At 38.2% G+C, this 22,420-nt stretch overlaps 1 protein-coding gene across 1 annotated transcript; it reads left to right on the plus strand.

Moving 5' to 3' along the window:
- The first annotated feature begins 879 nt into the window (after window positions 1-879).
- LOC137179664 (uncharacterized) lies at window positions 880-13,696 on the plus strand. Its single transcript, XM_067584513.1, has 6 exons — window positions 880-1,167; window positions 8,190-8,600; window positions 9,253-9,384; window positions 10,524-10,574; window positions 11,003-11,068; window positions 11,180-13,696. Exons 1-6 carry the CDS (start codon window positions 1,116-1,118, stop codon window positions 11,248-11,250), a joined length of 783 nt encoding a protein of 260 aa, XP_067440614.1. The 5' UTR covers window positions 880-1,115; the 3' UTR covers window positions 11,251-13,696.
- Window positions 13,697-22,420: the final 8,724 nt, after the last annotated feature.

Genomic DNA, 22,420 nt, shown 5'->3' on the forward strand with positions numbered 1-22,420 from the left:
ACCGGTTGGGTTGAGAGAGAAAGAAAGAGGGAGGGGGAGATGGGGGAGAGAGACACAGAGAAGCATAATAACAACAATAATAACAAGAACAATGATAATAATAATAATAGAGATATGGCTAGTAATAATAATAGCAACAATAACAGGAGAAAGTGTCAAGGCAGGACACCCACAGGACCACACCACAATCCCCGCACCATCCCCACACTATCCCCGCAGCCATGGCCCTCAATGTCCCCAACCTGGACTCCGGATTTTCCTGTAAGTTGTGAAAGCACAAAAACTCCAGGGAAGAAGGCGAGTTAGTAACATGCATTATTGGTTTATGAATGAGGAGGAGGAGGAGAGAGGAGCTCAGTGCATCATGGGAAGTCCCCCGGCAGTCTAGGCCTATAGCAGTATAACTAAGGGCTGGTCCAATGCAAGCCTGGCCAGCCCTAGCTATAAGCTTTCTCAAAAAGGAAAGTTTTAAGCCTACTCTCAAATACTCAATACTACCATACTTTTCATTATACTATATTTACCTTGTTATTTGAAATCAAGGTCAAATAATTCCTGCTAACACCAGGGCATTATTCAGTATAATGTTTTATTTAGTAAATAATCAGCACAGAGTTTTTATATTTGAGTCCATCATGCATGTTGCATTTCATCCCTCAGCCTTCCTGTCAAGGCGTTGGTGTACAGTACTTGTGTACTCTGTTACTTAGCAGAGGCTGAAAAAAAGTGAATTTACTCCAGAGTCACGTAACTCTTCCCTTCACCTCCTCCTCCTACCTCTTCCTCCTTCCTCCCTTCTTATCAGTGTTTCTTATTTTCCCCACCCCTTTCTGCCTCTCTTCACCCAGCTCTCTTTGAAGGGAGGAAATCTGCACTTTTGCACAAGCAGCAACAGCAGCAGCAGGCAGGGGATGAAGTGATTCACTGTATGGCGAGAGAGAGAGTGAGAGAGAGACAGAGAGAGAGAGACAGAGAGAGAGATTGAAGAGTTTTACACCTCTGCACTGTTTCCTTTCTCATCAGTTTTTCTGTTGTTGGCGTCTTGATCTGATTTGTGTCATCTGCTCTCTTGTCTGTCTATTTACTTCCTCCACTGGTTCTTCATTACTTCTGTGATGGATCTCAGGACTGTTGTGACCATCTCCACACTTTTACTCATGACTGTTGGTGAGTACACATTATTTTTTGGGATAATTATAAAATAGAAAAATAGAGGACCCAGATGCTTGTTTGGCACAGTGTTAACCTTCACCCACTGACATACAGCATTGGGACATCCCAAAGGCCTTAACTGAAAGGTCATAAAATCTTTAAGTATGCAAAATGCCAGTAGCACTACTCAGAAAAAAACGCTCAATATGTATGAGAATACAGAAAAAATCATAATATATCCAATTCAGTACAAATCAGACGAATGAACAAACGGTATGAGGCAAAACAATATAGAATGTGAGGGACGTGCCATTCTCACATTAAGAACTGTTCATTTTGGAGTCAAGGTCTTCCCTTGATAGCGAAATATCATCACAATAGTAATTTAAATTTATCACACCTGGTTACCAGACGGCAAACTCCTGATGAATGATGCACCAGACTCAGCCCTCAAATGCTGGTTTGATTCTGGGTGCCGACAACACAAGCCTAAAGCTACCTAACATTAAAGCTGCTTGCTAGTGCTGACTCACCTTCATGATGATTATAAAGTAAAATGTTGTCATTCTACCAATCATTTCCTGTTTGGTTGGAAAATCACCTGAAGGGTTAGCTAAATTTAATTTGGGTTTTATTCACATGCTGCTCAGTTCAGGAAATACTGTGGGTTTAGCAGTTTAGCATGACAGAAGTTTCTTTTCACTGTAAAAAGCGCAAACTACAATAAGGTAGTGAGTTGTTTCTTTCATAAAAGAACTATACATTTAACATTTTCTAATAATTCAAGCTGAAAAATAGGCTGTGTATTTGCTTTAAGGTTTAAATAATAGTATGCTAATAAACTAGCTCTGCATCATTCTTGAAAACCATCACTTCCACAGCTTTCTTCATCCATTTAAAACTACATAATTCACACTGCAATATTTGGTTATTCTACTGACATGACAAGACTTTTCATGTTGTCCTGAATTTTTCTCATTGGTGTTGAATTTATTTTCACCTCATACTGGCAGAGGCCTCAAGTCTCAGCCTCAGTCAGCTGTTTGTGTCCCAGCACTTACAGAACATTTTCACAGCAGACATTTGGACTTGCCAAACACAGACAGGATTGATAATAATGTCTGCATTCCATATATATGTTCCAGTTCTAGGGTCGGTACTGTACATAATGGCTCAATGGCATGACTTAGTAGTAGTAGCAGTTTGATACAGAAAATGTAAATAAAAAAACTGTACAAAAGGTAACATGATTTAGTAATGAGTATACTTCCTAACAGTGGAACAGAGAGGTGACTTCACTTCATTTGCCTACTTAAGGGCCTAGGGCTGTCACATTTTATTTCTCAAGCTTAGGAAAAGATTAAATGCCAGTATTCATTAACTGATAAGCTGTCCAAACTCAAATATCATAGTAAAGCGCAACAGGTTGTGCCTCATACTCCAGCGTGGGTGTTCTTCACTGATCTTTTTATGTCCTGTTGCTCTATCAATAAGCGAAGCAACTGCCGTTCTCTTTGCTAACACAAAACAGAGGAAACTACTGAGCAAAACTCAATATATAATAATCACACCAAACCATCTGATGTGTGGAAGCCTTTTATATTTTGTCCATATAGTTGGAAAAATCATGGATAAAAGTATGGCTGTTTGTCGCCTTTTAAAAATGCAAATGCCTTACAGTTACATTACCTCGACAACAAGTCTGAAGTCACCTGTACATAAAGTGAGGTGACTGAAATAAACGCCACCATGTAAGCTCTAGCCCATGTTTGTTGCATTCAAATTCATTCACATGAATTACATTTTATGGTCATTCTTATTCATTCAAACTTGTGACAGATGGCCTTATAAGACCATCTTGGTAGTTGTGGCCCTAAGCAGCTGCCTCATGTGCTTCTACTACTCTAACGCCATTTTGAGCATCATAGCAGCATACATATCTAAATATGCCAGCGTTATGATTGTTATAACCTAAGTAACATCATGCAGAAAATATAGAAAGTTCAATACTTTATAGAACTGAAATCTTAATGATGTTAAAATAAAATGACTTTCATTTGAAATTAAAAGTAATTTTGTTTAATGATTCATTCCTCTTGGAGTTGTTGATCTGCTTTATATGGAATTTGTTACCACGGAAATCAGAATTCCCCTCATATAAAATAGTGAGCATTAATTTTTCACTGTAAATTGAAACCAAATATCAGCTCATCGGCTCTCCTCCCTCTCTCCCATCTCCCCCTCCCTCCTTCTTTCTCTCTCAACCCACCGGTCAAGGCAGATGGCCGCCCACCTAGAACCCTGTTCTGTCTGAAGTTTCTTCCTGTTAAAGGGGAATTTTTCCTTGCCACTGTTGCCAAGTGCTTGCTCATGGGGGAATTGCTGGGTCTCTGTAAATTAAAGAATACAAAGTTTCAACTTTGTTACAACTGTGCTTGTTGTACTGCACAGCTAAGATTCTGCCATAGGGAATCAAACCCCAGATCTCTGCAGCATTGAACACTAACTTTACTAATTATAACCTATTATTCCTGATGAATTTCAACCTGTTTAAGAAATACTAGGACACAAACACAAACACACACACACACACGGAGTATGTAAAATGTTTTAGCCTGGGATTGTGCTGTTAATTCATTAAGACACAAATGTAATTGGAATAATTGATGTGGAGAAAAAGTGTTAACAATTAGTAATTTTAGTAATAGAAATGATATGATTGTTTTGTGGGTGCGATGGAAAAGCATGCTAACCAGTGATATACTGTAATATACTGCATAGTATGAGACAGACTGGACACCTACATTACAAAAACTATATAACTAAGTAAGTGGTATGATTTTATATTTGGATTTAATATTTAGTTGGATTTGTTTTGAGTATAAAAATAATATCTAGCAAGACATCTGACTTCATTCAATGTCACTTGTAAATGTCGCTTGTTCTGCCACAATTACATAATTTACTTTTGCATAATTTTAGATACTACCACTGAAAAAAAAACCTACCTTAAGCCAATAGAAAGAAGTCCTAGAAGTATTGCTTTCCTAAAGCTAGTAAGAAAATGGCCGTATCTTATTTCAACCTGTTTCCGGTGCAAAATGTTTCGTAAGAAATAAGGCAGATCAGAATACGACAGATCGCTGCATTCATAAAACAAACTGAGTGTGCCTTCTTAAGCAAGGAACTTGTTTATCGTGGAAGTTTTCAGAATTTAATAAGCAACAATTAGTGCAGGGGAGACACACTCACAAACATCTTGAGATCTGGGCCTCTGGCCTCCAGCCAAAAACACAACACATCCTCATAATTAAACAACGGCAAAGGTTGATTGTACCAGCAGTCCAGAACGACCCATAGAGCTCTACCTCTATCAGTGCTTTCTAAAACGTTACAAACCACTATTAAAAAACATTGATTTTTTATGGTGTGACAATGCTGTGGTTAAAGCTGGAGTAGGGGACTTTGGTCTTGGTTAGATTCAGAGAAAGATCATGTTTTGGGTTAATATATATATATGTATATACATATAATATTTATATAGACGTCATCTGAACACTTCTGCGGGTCATAATTACTATGGCCACTAGATGGTGTCTGTCACTCAAACGTAACTATATGTAGTTTTTGCCGACTGAATTTACAACCTACCCTGTCATTTTTCTTGTGAGGACGGGCTGCAAACTGTCAGTGTTCATAGGCTGGTGAAGGATCATGTCGCTTCAGTAGTGACTCCTCTTGCTTTATGTTTTTGTTCTTCTTTTAGATTCATATTTTATTGTATTTATTTGACCTTTTATGGGTGAAATTTCATTTCACATGTAGCCTATTGAAAAAAATAAAATATTGAGGACTCTTGTTGAGGCAGGGTGAGATTTGGAGGAGGTAGTTACATCTTCCTCGTTAAGCTCATACTGTCTTCACAATTGAAGCATCTTTAACTTCTATTCTAAAATGTCTTATAATCAAAAATCAAGTCTGTTTTATCTGTGTGAAGAACATATAAAAGTGGCTGGTCTTATTAAAATATCAGTAGCTTAGCCTAGTCACCCAAGTGGCAGATTTTTAGCTCGATACGAGCAAATCTTAAATTTCAGAATACATTTCAGAGCATTTCATATTGTGTATACATATTCTAGGTGCTCAGAGGGTTATTGTTTTATTTAGGCTGTTACAAAAAATGACAGAGGCATATTCAGTGCATTGAATTCTGAGAATTTCAGCTCAACATGAAGAAAAGAAACTAGCTTCATTTCTCTTTTTAGGAAACTATTAGTTTGAAACTCATTAGTTTGAAATGAGAGAAACGGGATCAATACTGTGCTGGTGTCAAATCCAGCCTGAACTGATGAATATAATGTAGTCTGATTAATGACCCAGGAACAGCAGAGAGCCATAGAGCAACTAAGACAAAGACACAGTTCATTGTTTCCACTGAGCCAGCGCTCCAAAAACAAACAAAAGAACAAACACAGTTAACCTTCCTTTCCAGTGGTTTATAAAACTTGTAATAGAAGTTTTATGCATTTGGTTCAAAATGTATAACCAAATGTATAAATTTACCCGTAGTGGTATCCAGGCATGTTGATAGTTTCAGTTCTGTTTGCAGAGGCTTTGAAATACATGCAGCTGAAACTTCTGCTGCCACCCCAAAACTGCGGAGCTGAATACAAACAGGTTTGTGGTGTTCAGAGCATCAAACGGTGACATTTGAAGAACTCTCAGAGCTCACTGTTTTAGTGAGAACCAGCCTTTGTAGAAATAGGGTCGCGGTTATGTGCGTATGGCACGTGTGAATTACAAACCACCCTATATAGACAGCTATTTATTAATATAGAAGCTGATGGACGACTGAAAAACTTTTTTGTTTGTTGGTTTGTTTGCTTTTTATGTATTGGCCAATTTGGGTGAACTTGTCCTTAAGTAAATTAAAAAGTGGAAAATAATCACAGACAGATTTAAACACATGTAATGTATTATATGTTTATATATATACACACACACACACACACACACACACACACACACACACACACATAATAATTTCTCATCCAATTTGTCAAATCTAATTTTTAGTTCCAATGATTCATTCAGTTCCTCCTTTATAGCGCTAAAATGTGGTGTACCTTAAGGACCAGTTCTTGGCCCTATCGTCTGATATTATAACATCTCCTTTCACTGTTATGTAGAAGACAGGCCACACATGGTCATGTGGACTGGATGTTTCTGCAGCTGAACTCTATCGGCTAGGATCACCTCTTTAAACTAAATGCACTTATTATGGCTAATAGTAAGTGTGTTTCTAAGAACTTTTGTCAGGGGCCCTGAACAACACACAAAAAAGAACAAAGAAAGAGCTCGATCTGAGGCCTGTTTACCAAATTTCTCATCTCATCATCTACTCTTGCACATTTCACTAATTAAAAAAGCCATACTTGCGGCCCATGCATGAGCATGGGCCGCAAGTATGGCTTCTTGGTTTTGCAAGAGCCCTGTGGGACCTGCAAATTTACTTTCAACTTGCAAGCGACATTCATCTGTGAAACATGACGCTGCTACCATTTGTGATCTGCATGTAAGCAATGTTTGCAAATCGCTTTTGTGAAACAGCCCTCATCACCCTGATTTTAATCTTTTTGCACTGGTTGCCAATTTGTATTAGAATCCGTATTAAAATCTTACTAATTAACATAGAAGGCTTTACATGGCTTTAAACTTCTCATTGTTCCAAGAGGACTCTTTGATCTGCTGGTTTAGGCCTTTCAGCTATTCCAGTCCGGGTTCAAATCAAGTTGTGATGATATTTTGCTGTATTGACTCCCTGGCTTTGAAACAGTCGTCTGTTTAGTATTGAGTCTGAGAGTGGGTCTGTTGTCTTACCAACAGCTGTTTCGTTGCTCCATGTGCATAGTCAGGGGGGTCAGCTGGAAAGGCCGGGCCCTAGGACAAGATGGGGCCCTGCACACATCACAATGCACACACAATCGTGCACATACACACACACACTGGAATATGTGCGTGCAAAAACACACACAGGTAATGTTATAGACAGGTCTTTTTATAGTTTATTATACAAACATTTTCTGACTGTATGACTACTTAGCTGTGATTAAGGTTTAATCCAGACTTTCACAGGATTTAAATGTAGTAATTTCAATTATAAAGGCAATTATTAACAAAAATTAATTTAATTTCTAATTGGTTCAAAAGAAATGCGAGAATACTGTCACTGGCAAAACATAAAAGCTGACAAACATGAACAACACAATGAAGATACTACAACATTATTTTTCCTCACATTTGATACATGACTGCCATATTTCACATTTTTAAATACATGCGAGGCAAGCATTGACCTGAGTCAAACAGCAGATTATAACAGGTCAGCACAGCAGGTGATCTGAAAGCACCGACGCCCCTACCTCCAAAATGGCCTATTCACCTAATGTACCGTATTTCTAAAAAACTTGACAAATTAAGAGGCAGAAACAGACTGTGTGCATAATTGAGACATTTATGTTTTGCATTCACTTTTATCTCTTTCATTTTATTTTTAATCTGATGACTTTGTATGATTATTGAACAGTTTTTGTCTTATTTTAGAGATACTTTGTTGATTGTTTTTATGGGTTTTGAATTGTTGTTGGTGGTGGGGGTTTTTTTGTTTTTTTTGTTTTTTTTTACTTTTTTCCCTTCTATATTTTGTTCTTGCACTTTATTTTACTTTCTGCAGTAAAGGATGTTGGGCTCTTCACTTGAAAAGCGCTTTATATCATATCATATCATATAATAAAACTCATTTAATAATAATCAAATAAATATAATTTTAGATGATCATTAAAAGGATTATCATACTGTTCTAGAGACATTATTATGAAATTCTGGGAAATTTTTTTTTTTTTTTAGAATTTGTTAACACAAAAGTGGTCAAATGTAAACATCCTGAATATCAGGAGAAACAGTTACCTTGTTTAACATGAAACCCATGTTGTTCTCTGTGTTCTCCATACTAACTAATGTCTGTCCCCTATAATCAGACCAAACAGACTCAACCACCACCATGGCTCCGGCCAACAACACCACCAACAACACCACCAACAACAGCAACAGCAACAGCAACAGCAGTAACTGTAACTGCCATAGTACTACTGCTCACCCCAACACCAGGAGCTCTACATTTGCCCTGGGCTATATCACAATCAAATGGATAAAGACATGTCAAGGAGAAGTCCACATGATCCTCAATAATGCCTCCAACTCCTCCTTACCGTTCTGCAACAGCAGAAAGACAAATGTCCAGAGTCTTCTTAGTAATGTGTGTGAGAGCAAGAAAGGTTGTGAAAACGTCCTGCGCTGGGAGGAAAGCAGAAATACGCTGGGTTATAACATAACTGAAAGTGGACAAATGAAAAAAAACGTCTGTAAGACACTGAGGGTCCAATGCAAAGGTTTGGTCTTCTGTCTGTGTGTCATTTCTCTATGAATGTGTGTGTAAGTGAGCTAATTTCATGTCCTGATGTAGTTTGACATTTTATACTCAGAAGCCTTTTAGAGGCTTACAATGATGCAGTATATAACCACAAGAGATACACTCCCTGATTTTGTTATACTGTGCAACAATACAAACTAACACTTTAATATTAAGTCTTGGTATTGTTTGGACATTTTAGTACTGGAGCTGGTGGTTGGTTCCAACACCAAAGACATCTTTTTTTCAGTATCTGACCATTTCAATATCTTTTTCTATAAAGATATCCTCCAGACATGTTTTAAGACATATAAAGGTACTCTGCTTTGAATAATAATTTTTGCCAAATATGTTTTTTCTGTGAAAAAAGTTCAATTATTCTCTTGTGTTTTTCTTCTTGTTCCTTAAGTTGGATGTTGTTCTCTGTGCAGAATGATGCAGTTTGTTTTCATATTAATTTGCTGAAGATGAAGATCTGTCTGAAAATACAACTTTCAGTTAATCACTAACTACATTCTTTGCAGTTAGCTTAGACTTGCCTTCTGTCTTTCAAATCTATACGCAGAGTGTGTGTGTGTTGTCACAGCAGATGGTTTTACCTAATGTGTACGTTTGTGTGTGTGTGTGTCCAGTTGAAGTTGTCCCAGATGTACAGGGGCAGCTGCAGGGCTACAAAGTAGTGACAGCTTTGCTCTGTTGTGTGCTGATGGTCCTTTTACTGATGCGCTTCACCAGACCCACCATCAAAGCCCTGCAGAGGAGATGTGAGTACACACACACATGCACACACGCACATGCATGTACACATATGCACTTGTTTGCATGCAATCAGGAGTATTTACTGAACACTCTGATATTTTCAGATTAAGACTTGTCAGATTAAAAATAATCCAAGAAAGAGTTTTCTTGAATCAAAAGGATTCTGACAAACAATACAATAGAATGTGTGCTGTTTTTAATCAACCCGTAACAGGTTTGAAATATTTTTATTTGGGTTTTTATGTATAGAAAATCGTGAATTCTTACATTTTCATGGTGTGGTTTGGCTAATTTGGTCTGAAGGTCATGAACCATTGAGTTGCTCTTGAAGGCATTTGGCTCACACACATGTCACTTTTGGTCATTATCAGTGGGTGACTGGCATCGGTTATGTCTCGTCATAAGCAGTGTGTATAACGGAACAATCTGGTTCTGCTCCAAAGGCCTCTTCCAGGAGGAAACTATCTTTGTGTGAGAAGTGCAAAATCAGTGTAAATGATGATGACAATCATTCACATTGCAATCACATGGATAGAAGTACAATTAAAATGCTATTTTTTTATGCTTTTTTTCCTGCTTAAAGGGCAAATTTACCCAAATGTGAAAAAATGCTGCTTTCACCCACCCCTTATGGTCTGTCACCACAAAGATAGCTTTGATTTAATGAATTCTGAAAAAATAATTCTTTCATCCCAGGATGATGGAGATAAATGGAAATTCTGCTGTGCTGCTCACACTTCTATGAAATGATGAGAGGGACTTCGGAATATTTTTTGACCTGTGGCAGGTCAGTGTTTGGCCACTGGGCACAGTAGAATAGTGGCGCTGTTTTCTGCCCTTCCAGTGACTCACAAGTCACAAAAAGTGACCCATATGTGTGTTTTGTGGTCTCTAGGCAAGCGGCATACAGGACGTGGAATCAGTTGAGCAAGAGAGGCAAAAAATCACTCTTAGTGGAATAAGTGGGCTCAGTGGAATAATATGTATTTTTTGTTATTTGGGTGAAATTACCCTTTAAATGAATTATATCAACATATCCTCCAGAAAAAAGAAACTGGAACCATTTTGAGGAGGTGCACATCATTTGATGTATATGCAATATTCACATGCATGTTCAGTGCTTGTTGTGTTGTTTTATTCTCAGTATCAGACAGGAGGCAGAATCGCTGGATTGGCCCAACGCAGAGTCACAGCGGTGAGTCTTACACACACACAAACACACAATAAATTCTTCTACTAACAAGTATTTTTTGTGTATCCAAAGTCTGATATATCTTGTTCCTCTGTGCCATAGACCTCCATTGTCATTCAAAAACTATTAACCCTTTGAATCCTAGACTTTTTTTGCTCACTTTGCAGTCCCTTTATTTACAGGCTTTATAGCACTAGAGCACAAAATGTGCATTAGTCCACCACTGAAAATAGACCCCAACAAATGCACTATTTCCTTCTGTTTGAGTAACGTTTGTGAAAAACTACAGTGACCAGCTGTTTCAGAAAATTACTGAGCCTTTAAAAAAATAAACTATACATTTGTTAAGATTTACATCTTCAGTAGGAACCAGTGAGCTTATGGCATCCTTTTAATGTCTGTCCTTCTTTTTATGTTTCTGTCTGTCTCAGTGTCTTACCACCGAGGGAAAACTGCAGTGAAAAACAATGACGGAGAGAAGAGACTGTCCTACCCTGGTAACATTCACACACACACACACATGTACACACACACACACACAATGAGAATGTTGTTAGCAGTCATTCTATTGGTTTAAATCTGCCTGCTCTTCCTATGTGTCAAATCAGCTCTGGAGCGTCTGACAGTCAGTGACAGCAGAGAGCCTTCATCCAACAGGAACAGTGGCTACAACTTCTGACACACCTTCTCCTCCTCCACCATCAACATCATCATCCTCTATATGTGGGCTGAACATGTTTTCATTAGTGATTACTTCTGGATTGTAACTTAATGCAGGAATATCACTTCTGTTTGCAGAGGAATTACTCACCACATTTTTCAAGATCATGTAAAAGTGATAATTGATCTCTTGATACACCTACATTAGCTGTATCACATTCAAATTTCTGTCATGACCGATAGTCAGTACTTAAAACAATCAAAGGGTAGAGTCCAAACCAACCTAAACCATCCTTTTAGGCTAGCCTAAATATGTATAAATGAGACTGGAAAAATATGTCAGAACAAGTTATACTGTAAATATGAAGTTAAATCAAGATGTGATTTTTTGAAGACAATCTTACAATATTTTGGGAAACGTACTTACTGTATTTGCCATCATTGTGCTCATTATGTTTTGGTAGCAGCAGTTAGCATTGGCTAACAAGCGTTGGGTGCAGTGACTGCGCTGGAAATGGAGTTTCCAGTTTTGAGCTCTGCCCAGGTGATTCTTGGATATATCCATGACTAGCTCTTTTATTAACAAGCTAAAACATGTAAATCACACAGCTTTGGAGTTAAAAGGTGTATTTTCCCTTTTAGCTACTAGCAGTTTCCCCCTTTTTCCAGTCTTGGTGCTAAGCTAGGCTAAACACTTTCAGGATCTCTCCCTCTACTAGACAATAAAACTGAGAAACTGAGAACTGACCAGCAAGAGGATTTAAAGATAATTTCCCAAAATATCTGGATCCTTTAATCAGAAAAAACATAAAACACCTAATTCACTGACACTGTAACATACTGACATTTATTGTATTATTTCTTTTGTTGATTATCGTTTATGATTTTTGATTAAAGTTGTCAATCTTTAATGTTCAGTATGATGATCTTTGTGTTTGACCTGATTTGTTGTCTTTGAAGTAGGTGAATGGAAAAATTGTGTAGTTTTTGGAGAAGACAGAAAGACAAAGAGAGGTGGAGGAGAGAGTGAGAGACGAAGGTGGTTACTAAGTGCAGAGATGTGGTTTCCTCTGCCGTTGACACCAACTTCCTGTTTGTGTTATTTCTGTCGCAAACTGTATATGTTTCCCCCTCTCTCCATTTCTCTTCCTTGTTTCTTTCAGTCCCTCCTCATTCTTTTCTTCCTTTTTTGTCTTTTTGTTTTATTCTTTGTCTGCTTCCTTTTTTTCTTCCTCCCACTCTCTTTTTGTCTTCTGGCTGTGTGGTGAAGTCAGAGTTGAGGTTAATTCTGCCCCTCTTCATTCATCTCTCATTCAAACTTTGGGGAAAGCTGCATCTGAACAGTGTTAATGGAAAATCAAGTCAAGTCAGTCTACAATGTACTGCATTCAACATCCTCTATCCTTACATGCTTGATTCAGATAAAAAAAAATAAATGGGGGAAAAATGTAAGAAACCTAAGGAGAGCAACAGAGGAGGACAGACATGCAATAGATGTCGTGTGTACAGAACAGAGCAAGGTAGCAAAATTACAGTATGTCAAAACAGAATGACAAAATTATAGATAAATTGATAACATATATCACAAAGTACTTTGAGGAACTTCCAAGTGTCGCCAAATAGATAGAACCTGAGCCAACATATTCTTTAATGGCAGCGTAGAAAAAGTGAGACTCGTCATCATTCTGATGATTTACTTAAAACAGTCGAGCTTGTTTCTTTGGTCACACTGTGTCTACTCTGTCTAAACGTCACTTGTCTGTCAGTGATGTCACTATGTATTCTCTGTTTAGGGTCAAATTTGAACTAACGTTGAGATTAACCAGTTATTGTTTCTTGGGTTGGCTGAAATGAAATGAGGATTGTTCTGAATTTGTAATTTGTGGCATCAACATCAGCTGGTATCTTGACACTGTAGAGCTTTGTAGGTGCTATGAAGTTTAAATCACTATTAAATCACACTGGGGCTATGTTATGACTGGATTTGTATCAGATGGTGTGAAAGACATAAAACAGCTCAGTTGGATAATTAGGGAGTACTGGCCATGTAACGCCCTGCAAAAGACTTGTGGTGACACTGAATAACCTTTAATGATTAAATGATGTGGTGTGTGTTGTAGAGGCGTACAGTAGTAATAGACATGCATCACAAAACAACCAGTTCTCTGTAAAATCTCAGCTGTGCCTTAAAGCTGATTTGCAATCTGCATTTTTAGCCATGCTAGCAGCATGGTGCTAGGGATGGAAATGTCTGTCTCTCAGTCCACCTCTTTGGTTCAGATTGAAATATCTCAACAACTGCTGTATAGATTGCTATGAAGTGTGTTACAAACATTGATGTTCCCATCAGGGTGAGTTGTAATATCTTAGCTAATCCCTTAACTTTTACATCAGGTAAAATTTGAATGTGTCCAACACTTTGGTTTATGACCAAATACCTGCAAACCTGATGCCATCAGCCTTAGCTGTACTTTGTCTTTAGTACTAATAAGTAAAGTCGATAAAGTGAGTTGGTCCTGTTTTGTTTTTCTTGTACAAGCGAATGAGGACACACATACATGTGAGCATGCACACAGTCCTGCAAATGGTTTCACACTATTCCATTGATCTACAGGTGGCTGTAATGTGCCAAAATGCAGGGAAGAAGAAGAATGCAAGCTAGTAAACACTGATGTAAACAATGCAGGATTTAAAATACTTTGCAAATATTTTCTGAGGAGATGTATTAAATAAGTTCATTGGACCTCATGGATACACACAATGAGTTTTGGTGAGCATGTATGTAAATATCACTTTTGCTTATTCACAAGAAAATCCCAGAAGACCCCTTTAAATGCATGTGCAATGAGGAAAGATACATTCTTTGCAGACAGTCACACAAAAGACACACAAACTGTGACTCTAGCCTGCTGCGTCTGTTTGATAAACACAGCATATGTTTGGGGCAGAATGTGTCACATCTGCACCTGGAAATAAGGTGCAAAAGATGCAATAAATCTGGCCCTTAGTCTTAGGCACAGAGAATTATCACCAACACTGCAGTTAAACTCAGCTCTGCAGAGTATTTTAGTGTCTTTCAAGTCACTGTTTTGGTTTTACAGCTCACAACTTTACTGTTTGGATTCAGTCTCATCAGTTTTAATATGCAGCAGGCAGCTGTTTTTATTGAAAAAGCTCTTATAAATCAGAAACAGACACAGTTAGCCAGTAGCTGGTGAACATAGTGGAGCATTTATCAGCTAAAGAGCCAGATATTTCCTTCTGGAGTTGGTGTGGAGCAAACCTGAGCTAAAAGGAGAATGAATATTGAATTTACATTCAGCAGGTGGCCAGAAACATGACTCCAAATGTAAGGCAACTGACACTGTTGATCCCCAAAACATCTATCTCAGGTTAAACTGTGGTTCACCGGCCTGCACAAGCTCCTCCTCCTTCACTTGTCGACTGTTCACATACACACACACACACACAAACACACACATGCACACACACGCACACACACACGGGAAATGTGTTTGTCCTCTTTGTGCCTGTATGTAGCCTAAAGTACATAGTCACATTTCTGTGTGTAAAGTGTGTGTCCATCTGTGTGTGAGTGGGTGTATTTTGCCTTGTCCTCTCCTGGTCAGGTCATGGTATGAGAAGATAATCTGGCCTCATTGCAAATGTCCCATCCAGAGAAACAATGACAGATGACTACAGATTACAGCTGCAGATTATCCCGCAGGGGATTGACATAGGGGGAGGGGGGGGGGGTGTAGGGAGAGTAGGAGAAGAAAGAGAAATATGGAAGAGTATGTGACATATATGAAAACATGTCAAAAAAGGATGAGAGTCACCAAAAGAGGAAACAGGACAAAGAGGCAGTTTGGGCAGGACAGCTTCATTGTAGATCACATTTTTAAATAATAACATGATGTTACATTTTCTAAGAAACAAATATTTGAAAAAAATGAAAAATAATAGTGATTTAATAGTGTTCATATACTGTAGCATCCTGAAAAACATGGATGTTGACATGAACTGACTGTGAACAGATTTCATATCCTCATATCATCAAAAGGTGCATAGTAGTGGTCACAGTTTGATTGACAGGTGATCTACAAATAGGACCCCACAAGACAGTCCACTGTCCTGCTGGGACAGAAATCACCAGTGTTTGTGCCTACTATACTGTATCTGTATACAGATATCATTTGCTTTGACCAACAAGCTGACTTAGAAAATAATAAGGGGGGTCAGATGTTATGTAGCAGGTCACTGAGCAAATGAAATGATAACCTAAGTTGGGCCAACATGACTCAGGTAAATAATAACAGACAGTCAGGAGATACAACTGGATGTAGTTAGAAGCACTGAGGGCATAGAAGAGTGTTATAGCCTCTATAGAATATGAGATATGAGTGATAACTTGATAAGTTACAGGGATTCATTATGAAATAGTGTGGAGGCCCATAATATGTTAGCAGTGTAGATCTTAGTACTGAAAACATGTAGTTCTAGTTTAGCACTGGAGCTGACATTCTATCCAGCATAATTTCCACTAAACACTTGAAATGTGGTGTGATGTAGAGAAACATCTGGACACGTGAAAAGGAACTTGTACTTGTAGAATGCTATTAGAAACAAATCACTTCATTTGAAGTCACAGAGAAACTGTTGCTGGATTCAGGGTGAAATTAGCCCATTAGGCTTCCGCACTGCTGAAATGAGCTATGGGCTACTGTGTTTGCATTAATTTGTTCATTTGTTCATCTTTCACAATATTGTTTGGTTTTTATTTGTTGGAAATTTAGTACATTGTATCATAGTACTCATTTTCAAAGTACTTTTATTTAGTTGTAGGTTCGTTTATGTCTTGAATAAAAGATTGTCAATTGTCATAGCTTTTGTTGATGAAATTATTGCTCTGTGTATGGACACAAAAAAGGGCCCACAGGGGGCCTTAGGATGATTGCGAACATGGGGCCTGTACAGAGCCTATTGATGCATTTTTATGGAAGTCAAATGGAGCCCACATGTCAGTCAGTGCTGGGGACAACAGGGACATGCTGTTGCTTTTATAATTACTCACTCAAATGTGCAATTAGTGAAATTATCACAAAGCCATTGATACACCTGGACCTGGTGTGCTCGAGGGTCCTGGCCCCAAGACAGTTGCTGTCGTTACCTGATTCCTAAACCATTCTCACCTGGAGGTACAGTATATTGTATATTTAGAGTAAAAAGAGCAGTGGGGAGAGCACACATTCCTGATAAAGGGGAGTGGTACAATTTACACCTCTTCCTAACATACAACAAGTGAGAGGACTGTAGCATGTGCACAGGAAATATTGTCTAGATATACCACAAGTGATGTTGTAGCGCAGAGTGTAAGTGTGTGTGGAGGACCAGACGGAGCGGAGGGACAGAGACACTGCTCGCCGACAGAGCACCAGGGATCTCTGGAGGAGAGAGCCGGGGCCAGAGCCAGAGCCTCTGGAGGAATAACACCCAGAGTCACTCCAGATTCTGTTCTAATCCAGAGCCGTTTACTGGCGGGAGTAGAGCTTTTTTAAACTTTTGGGATTAAAAAGTGGATTTATCTTAATTTACTTACTTTCTCTTCACCCATGTTGACTGCTGACTGGAGGGGAAACAGAAATGTCAAGGACATCAGTGTTGATTTTGACCAATGAAAACAGAGTTAGGTGCGCGAAACTTCACAAAAATAGAGCCAGGATGAGGGGTTTTTCAAACAAGCGACACATCGCTCAGCCTGTTCACTGACACACAGAGCAGGTTAAGACATCTTCACTGGGAAACACTGAAATAATCTGATGTTCGCTCACTCATTTGCATCGCGTCCAGTTAGGTATCGGTATTATAGTCAAGATCCATTAGATCTTCTGTGTCTCGGCTCCAGTTGGTCTAAAATGCTGCTGCCAGACTGCTAACTAATATACAACGTAGGGCACACATCACACCAGTGTTGGCCAACCTACATTGGTTACCAATAGAATGCAGAATTGATTTTAAAATTCTACACAGGCTGGCCCCACTCTATATCTCTGAATTATTGTGTCCCCTGGCTGCGGTGAGATCACTGAGGTCTACTGACCAATGCCTTCTGGCTGTCCCGAAATCTGGGCTTAAGAACAAGGGTGACCGTGCTTATGCGGTTGTCGCCTCTGGAATTGTCTTCCCCTAGTAAAAAAAAAGCCAAGTCAGTCAATAATTTTAAGAAGCTCTTTAAAACTCATCTGTCTCGTAAGCACTTTATCTCGTAATGTGTGATTGCTCTCTGTGTTGCTTTCACTGTTTTTATTGTTGTATCTGACTTCCGTGTAGTTTTTCTGGTTCTATTGTTTTTATATTGATTGATTATATTGTTAAACTTTTTATTTATTTATCTATTTTTTTCTTTTTATTCTATTTTATTTTCCTCCCAATTGTTTGTATTGTGCAGCACTTTGTAACTCTGGTTTTGAAAGGCACTTTATAAGTAAAGTTTACTTACTTACTTACTTACTTACTTATACACTGGATATAAATTGTAGACTTGGAGATATTTTGCCAATGCAACTGTCAGCAACTGTCATGTGACACTGTGTCACTGTACTTACTCAATACTGCTGCAATCTCAGAATGCAGTGACCTATGACGATCAGTCAAACTGCTAACAAACAAAGCCAGGTTAGCTGAATTCATTTGGGGGAAAAAAAAGTGAACATTAAAATGTCCACGATTAAGATCCATCACAGTTTACAGACTGACATCTTGGTTCATCTTTGAACTACTCACATTTCCGAACACTCACAGTTTTCGTGTGCAATGAGATATTATTACCAAATTTCAGATGTGCTAACTCTCAGTTTTACCTCCAAAGTGTTCTTCAAATGCATATTTGGTTAAACTGTCACCTGGTTAAAAACCTGTACAATTGTATTGTCGTCACATTTTTTTGTCCCTTTCGACTGATATTTACTAATGCTGCCAAAAATAGAACCCAAGTAGTAATGAAACATAGTTCCCTTTAAATACCTGGGACTCCAGTGAAACTTTTTTATCTTAACACTGAGGTCCACAAACTGGATCCTTTATAATTCCTAGAGTAGTTAAAGTGTAGGAAGGTGATATCCTTCAACCTTTGTCAACACAGTCTCTCATAGAACCTGATGGGCACAGACACCAGGGCCACAGGCCTGCATACCCCTGCTCAAGTTCCTGCAATGAGGGCTCACTTCTAATCTGGCTAATATACAGTATATCAGTTTATTTTCAGCATGCAAGACTTCCCACCATTGCATCTGAAAATGCAAAATGTCTAACTTTGAGTCTAATTTTCCCATCAGACGACATATAGTCTTGTCTTATTGAGAATACAACTATGTGTAATACAAGTTTGGTTAAAAGACATCACACCATTTGTTTCTTATGTAATCTATTATTTGCTGCTGTAATATTCTGATTGGCCCACATTGATTTTAATGTAATCTAAGTAAGTAATATATTGCAAATAGAACACAATGCTTTTATTAGAAATACGGAGTGCACTGTAAGTAGGTAGGGTTTGTTAGGGAAATTTCTATGCTGTTTTCGATGATGTTTTTCTTTTTTTCTCTCTCCTCGGTTAAGCTCCTCTCTCAGTGTCAGATTCATTGTACTCTAAGCCCCTTCTGCTGCTCTATTACCACTCTCTCTCTCTCTCTCTCTCTCTCACACACACACACACACACACACACACAGACACGCACGCACACACACACACACACACCACACAGGATGAGAAAGAGTGAGAGAAATATAAATACATTGAAAGGGTGCATGTGAGATGGGACTGAGGGAAGATAGAATTGACAAATGAAGGAGAATTGAGGCAGATATGAGACATCGCAGAAAGCAGGATAATACCAATTAAATTAATATAATGTCTCCCACAGTCAAATATACAGCCTTCCTCCTTCAATCTCATCCTTTTCCTGTCCAGGGTAATAGCTCCACTTCAATTATTAACCATTTTGCTTTTGTTTTTTTGGCAGTGGATATAAAGCAAAACAGAGAACTCCATCTGCTGATAGAAGCACATATAAGCTAGGCTGAAGCATCATCTAAGCATTAAATGACTGGCAGAATTATCGAGCCAGATGTCCTGTCAGAGTGGTTTGGATTGGTCAGAAGCAGAGGGTCTAGTTCTCTCTCTTGAAGATACATTTTTCTTTAATGAAGCTATTGGTAAAAAAAAAAAAAAAAAAAAAGTGAAATAAAATGTAGTAAACATATCAACAGCAAGTGAGGAGATGTACACACATCCACACATGTACAAACCTGTAAAAACACATTTTATAAGCACAAACCTATCAGATCCAAAATTAGTCAAAACAAGCTTGTAGGCTGAACAGTAAAATATACATTTTGAAAAACTACATTAACAATTACAGGGACACCTAAAATGTTGAAACCAAATGCACTAACCAGCAATATACTACATTTACAAGTATTAATCACATTTTACTAAATTCTTTTTCTGGAATGAGAAACAGAAGATATGTATGTAAAGCTGTATGGCTAAAGTCTGTTATAATGTTAGCCTAATGATTACTATGCTAGATACAGTTCAGCAGAATATTTCTGTTTTCTGAATTTTGGAGGGCACAAATCTGCTTGCAAAATCACATATAAAATAATCAGTTGTGTTAAATGCAATGATAATATAATGATATTATTGCCCAAGATACAAGTGGCATAAATGCACTATTGAAATTTAACATGCCGACAACAAGTCCTCCAAACTAAACAAAAAAAAACCCATTATTTATCATTGCCTTTCAAAATACAGCATATTAGTGGTTAAAAGAAAGCAACATTGAGCAGTGGTCGGATATGTGAAACAAACAACAATCAGTCACATGCTTTAGTCACCTCTCCGTAATAAAATATATACAAATGTCATGTAACAATGGCCTTTGCTTCTGACAGACCACAGTCATAATTCACATGGTAGACATATTTTCTTCTTCTTTGTCATTACTTAAAGTCCCCCTCCACCACACAGAAATGTGTTTTTCTTCTTGTTCCTTCAGTTGGATGTTTGAGCTTCACTGTGCAGAATGAGGTATGTCCAGAGTTTGACCCCAGAAGGCTGTTTTCACATTCATCTGCTGAAAGTGGAAAGTTTCTCTGAACTCATTGAAAATCTGATTTTAAGGGGCAGGACTCCAAGAATTACTTGTGACATCACAACAAGTTTTGGAAGCCAATCCTGGTCCAGTATGCAACTTACACAAGTGTGATGTGGAAACTTGAAGCCTCCAGTGCACATACACTTGAAAATGGACTTTTCATTAAAATAGGAGACATCTTGTATCCAGCAGTTCAACTTTTGAAATGAAATATATTTGCATATTCAAAGACTCTGGATTTTTCAATGAGGGAGAAGGATTTTAATGATGTAATTGGACTTTTTTTGTGGGAAAACCACATCAGACATATTATTCTAAGCGAAGTATGCCTGGAAGGGATCATCAAATGTGGGCCATAATAACCTAAGACCATTATCTCTCCATTTACAAACAATGTCAATGTTGCCGTCTCATACATATAATGTGACACGTGACAGACAGTGAAGTAAAGCACTAATGTGGAGTCGTCATGCTTGTCCGAGTCCAGCTGACAGTGTTAAATATAGGATTTGCAGTCTAGAGCATTTACATGGGACTGCTCTGACAAGCACTTGGCTTTAACTGCTAAGCTTGAAATTGAACATTATCATTTAATGCACAGCCACTGTACAATGTCTGAGGCTTTCTCTAAGCCAGGGAGACAGTTTATTTATAATTACAGCACACACTACATACACATTCCCAACTTTAGTGTACAATTACAGTTGGTGTGTGATGGAGAAACCCACATACTCCACCATCTAGAAATGCTTTCCAAACACTAGACTTAGTGTTTGGAAAGCATTTCATTTCGAAAGGGTGACCTTTTTGTTGGAAAAACTGATTGAAGAAGAGAGGATGTAGGGACAAAAGATAAGTAATTCAGAGGGGAAGGGGGAGTAAGGGGAGGGAGAGAGTAAGAGGCAAAACCTACAAGAAAAAAAAATGAGATTGTAAAGAAAGAGGGAGGAGGGATATAACAGAAGGGGGTTGAGGGGGATTATTTACCGTTTTAAACAAATAAATCCGTATTGTGTGAATCTGGCCCAGAGTGGGAGGGAAGAGAAAGAGAGAGCGGAGGTTTAAAGCAGTAGCAGACCAGCAAAGAAGAGCAAGAGAGACAAAAAAGAAGTATATATATATATATATATATATATATATATATATATATATATATATATATATATATATATTTGTTTTTTTTTAATTAATTTTAACTTGATTTTTTTTATTGGTTTTGTTGTGAAGTATGTATTAAATTCTTGTTGGAAGCAGTGATACAGCTGTGAGTGAGGACGGAGGGATCAACACACTTAAGATACTCGAGGAAAAGATGTAATCTGGAGCTGAAATAGATACAGGTGGGTAAAAGAACGGGAGTGTATGTGTATGACTGTGAGAAAGGAATGGCAGAGAGTAAGAGAGACTGAAGGAGTGAAGAAAAGGAAATGATTTGTGTGAGCATGTGAAACTATATTGTGTTTATGTGTAAGGAGGAGTGAGGTGAAGGGTGAGACGTGTGTGTTGTGTAGAGCCTCATGGTAATGTGTCATCTGACCTGTCCTGAGTGATTGCTGTCATGTGGGACCATGCGTATAACACACACATTTTATATATTTAGCTGTATGTTCTGCTGCACTGTCTTTGATCTTGTGCAGAACATGGTGTGTGAATTTAATCTAATTCCACCCAGCTGAGGTGTTTGAGTGTGTGTGTTTGTGTGTGTGTGTGTATTCACAGGACACACTGGCTTGTAAAATATTGGTTAAGTCTATTTAGAGTCTCTCTGTGATGCTACATGTGGAGGCTTTGATTGGTGTCCTGTAAAATTCTATTCACCTACAGGTGTTGCATTCCAACACTGGGCTTATAAACAGAGCTGGCCTGAGCTTTCTGGGACCTTTATCACATTTTGACAGCCTCCACCCTATATATTTTTAACTTATAAAATCACTTTGTTTTTAACACTGACATACAGAGCACCCACTTTTGACCTGCTCTTTGTAGGACCCATCAATCAATAAACTAATCACAACTCTTGTTTTTCAA

The sequence above is a fragment of the Thunnus thynnus genome, chromosome 3, assembly GCF_963924715.1.
Source record: "Thunnus thynnus chromosome 3, fThuThy2.1, whole genome shotgun sequence".
In the NCBI taxonomy this organism is placed as follows: Eukaryota; Metazoa; Chordata; class Actinopteri; order Scombriformes; family Scombridae; genus Thunnus; species Thunnus thynnus.

Coding starts and splice junctions, on each gene's coding strand:
- LOC137179664 (XM_067584513.1), top strand. CDS start 1,116: ATGGATCTCAGGACTGTTGTGACCATCTCCACACTTTTACTCATGACT. Junction 1,168..8,189: donor ACTTTTACTCATGACTGTTG/GTGAGTACACAT, acceptor CCCTATAATCAG/ACCAAACAGACTCAACCACC. Junction 11,069..11,179: donor GAAGAGACTGTCCTACCCTG/GTAACATTCACA, acceptor GTGTCAAATCAG/CTCTGGAGCGTCTGACAGTC.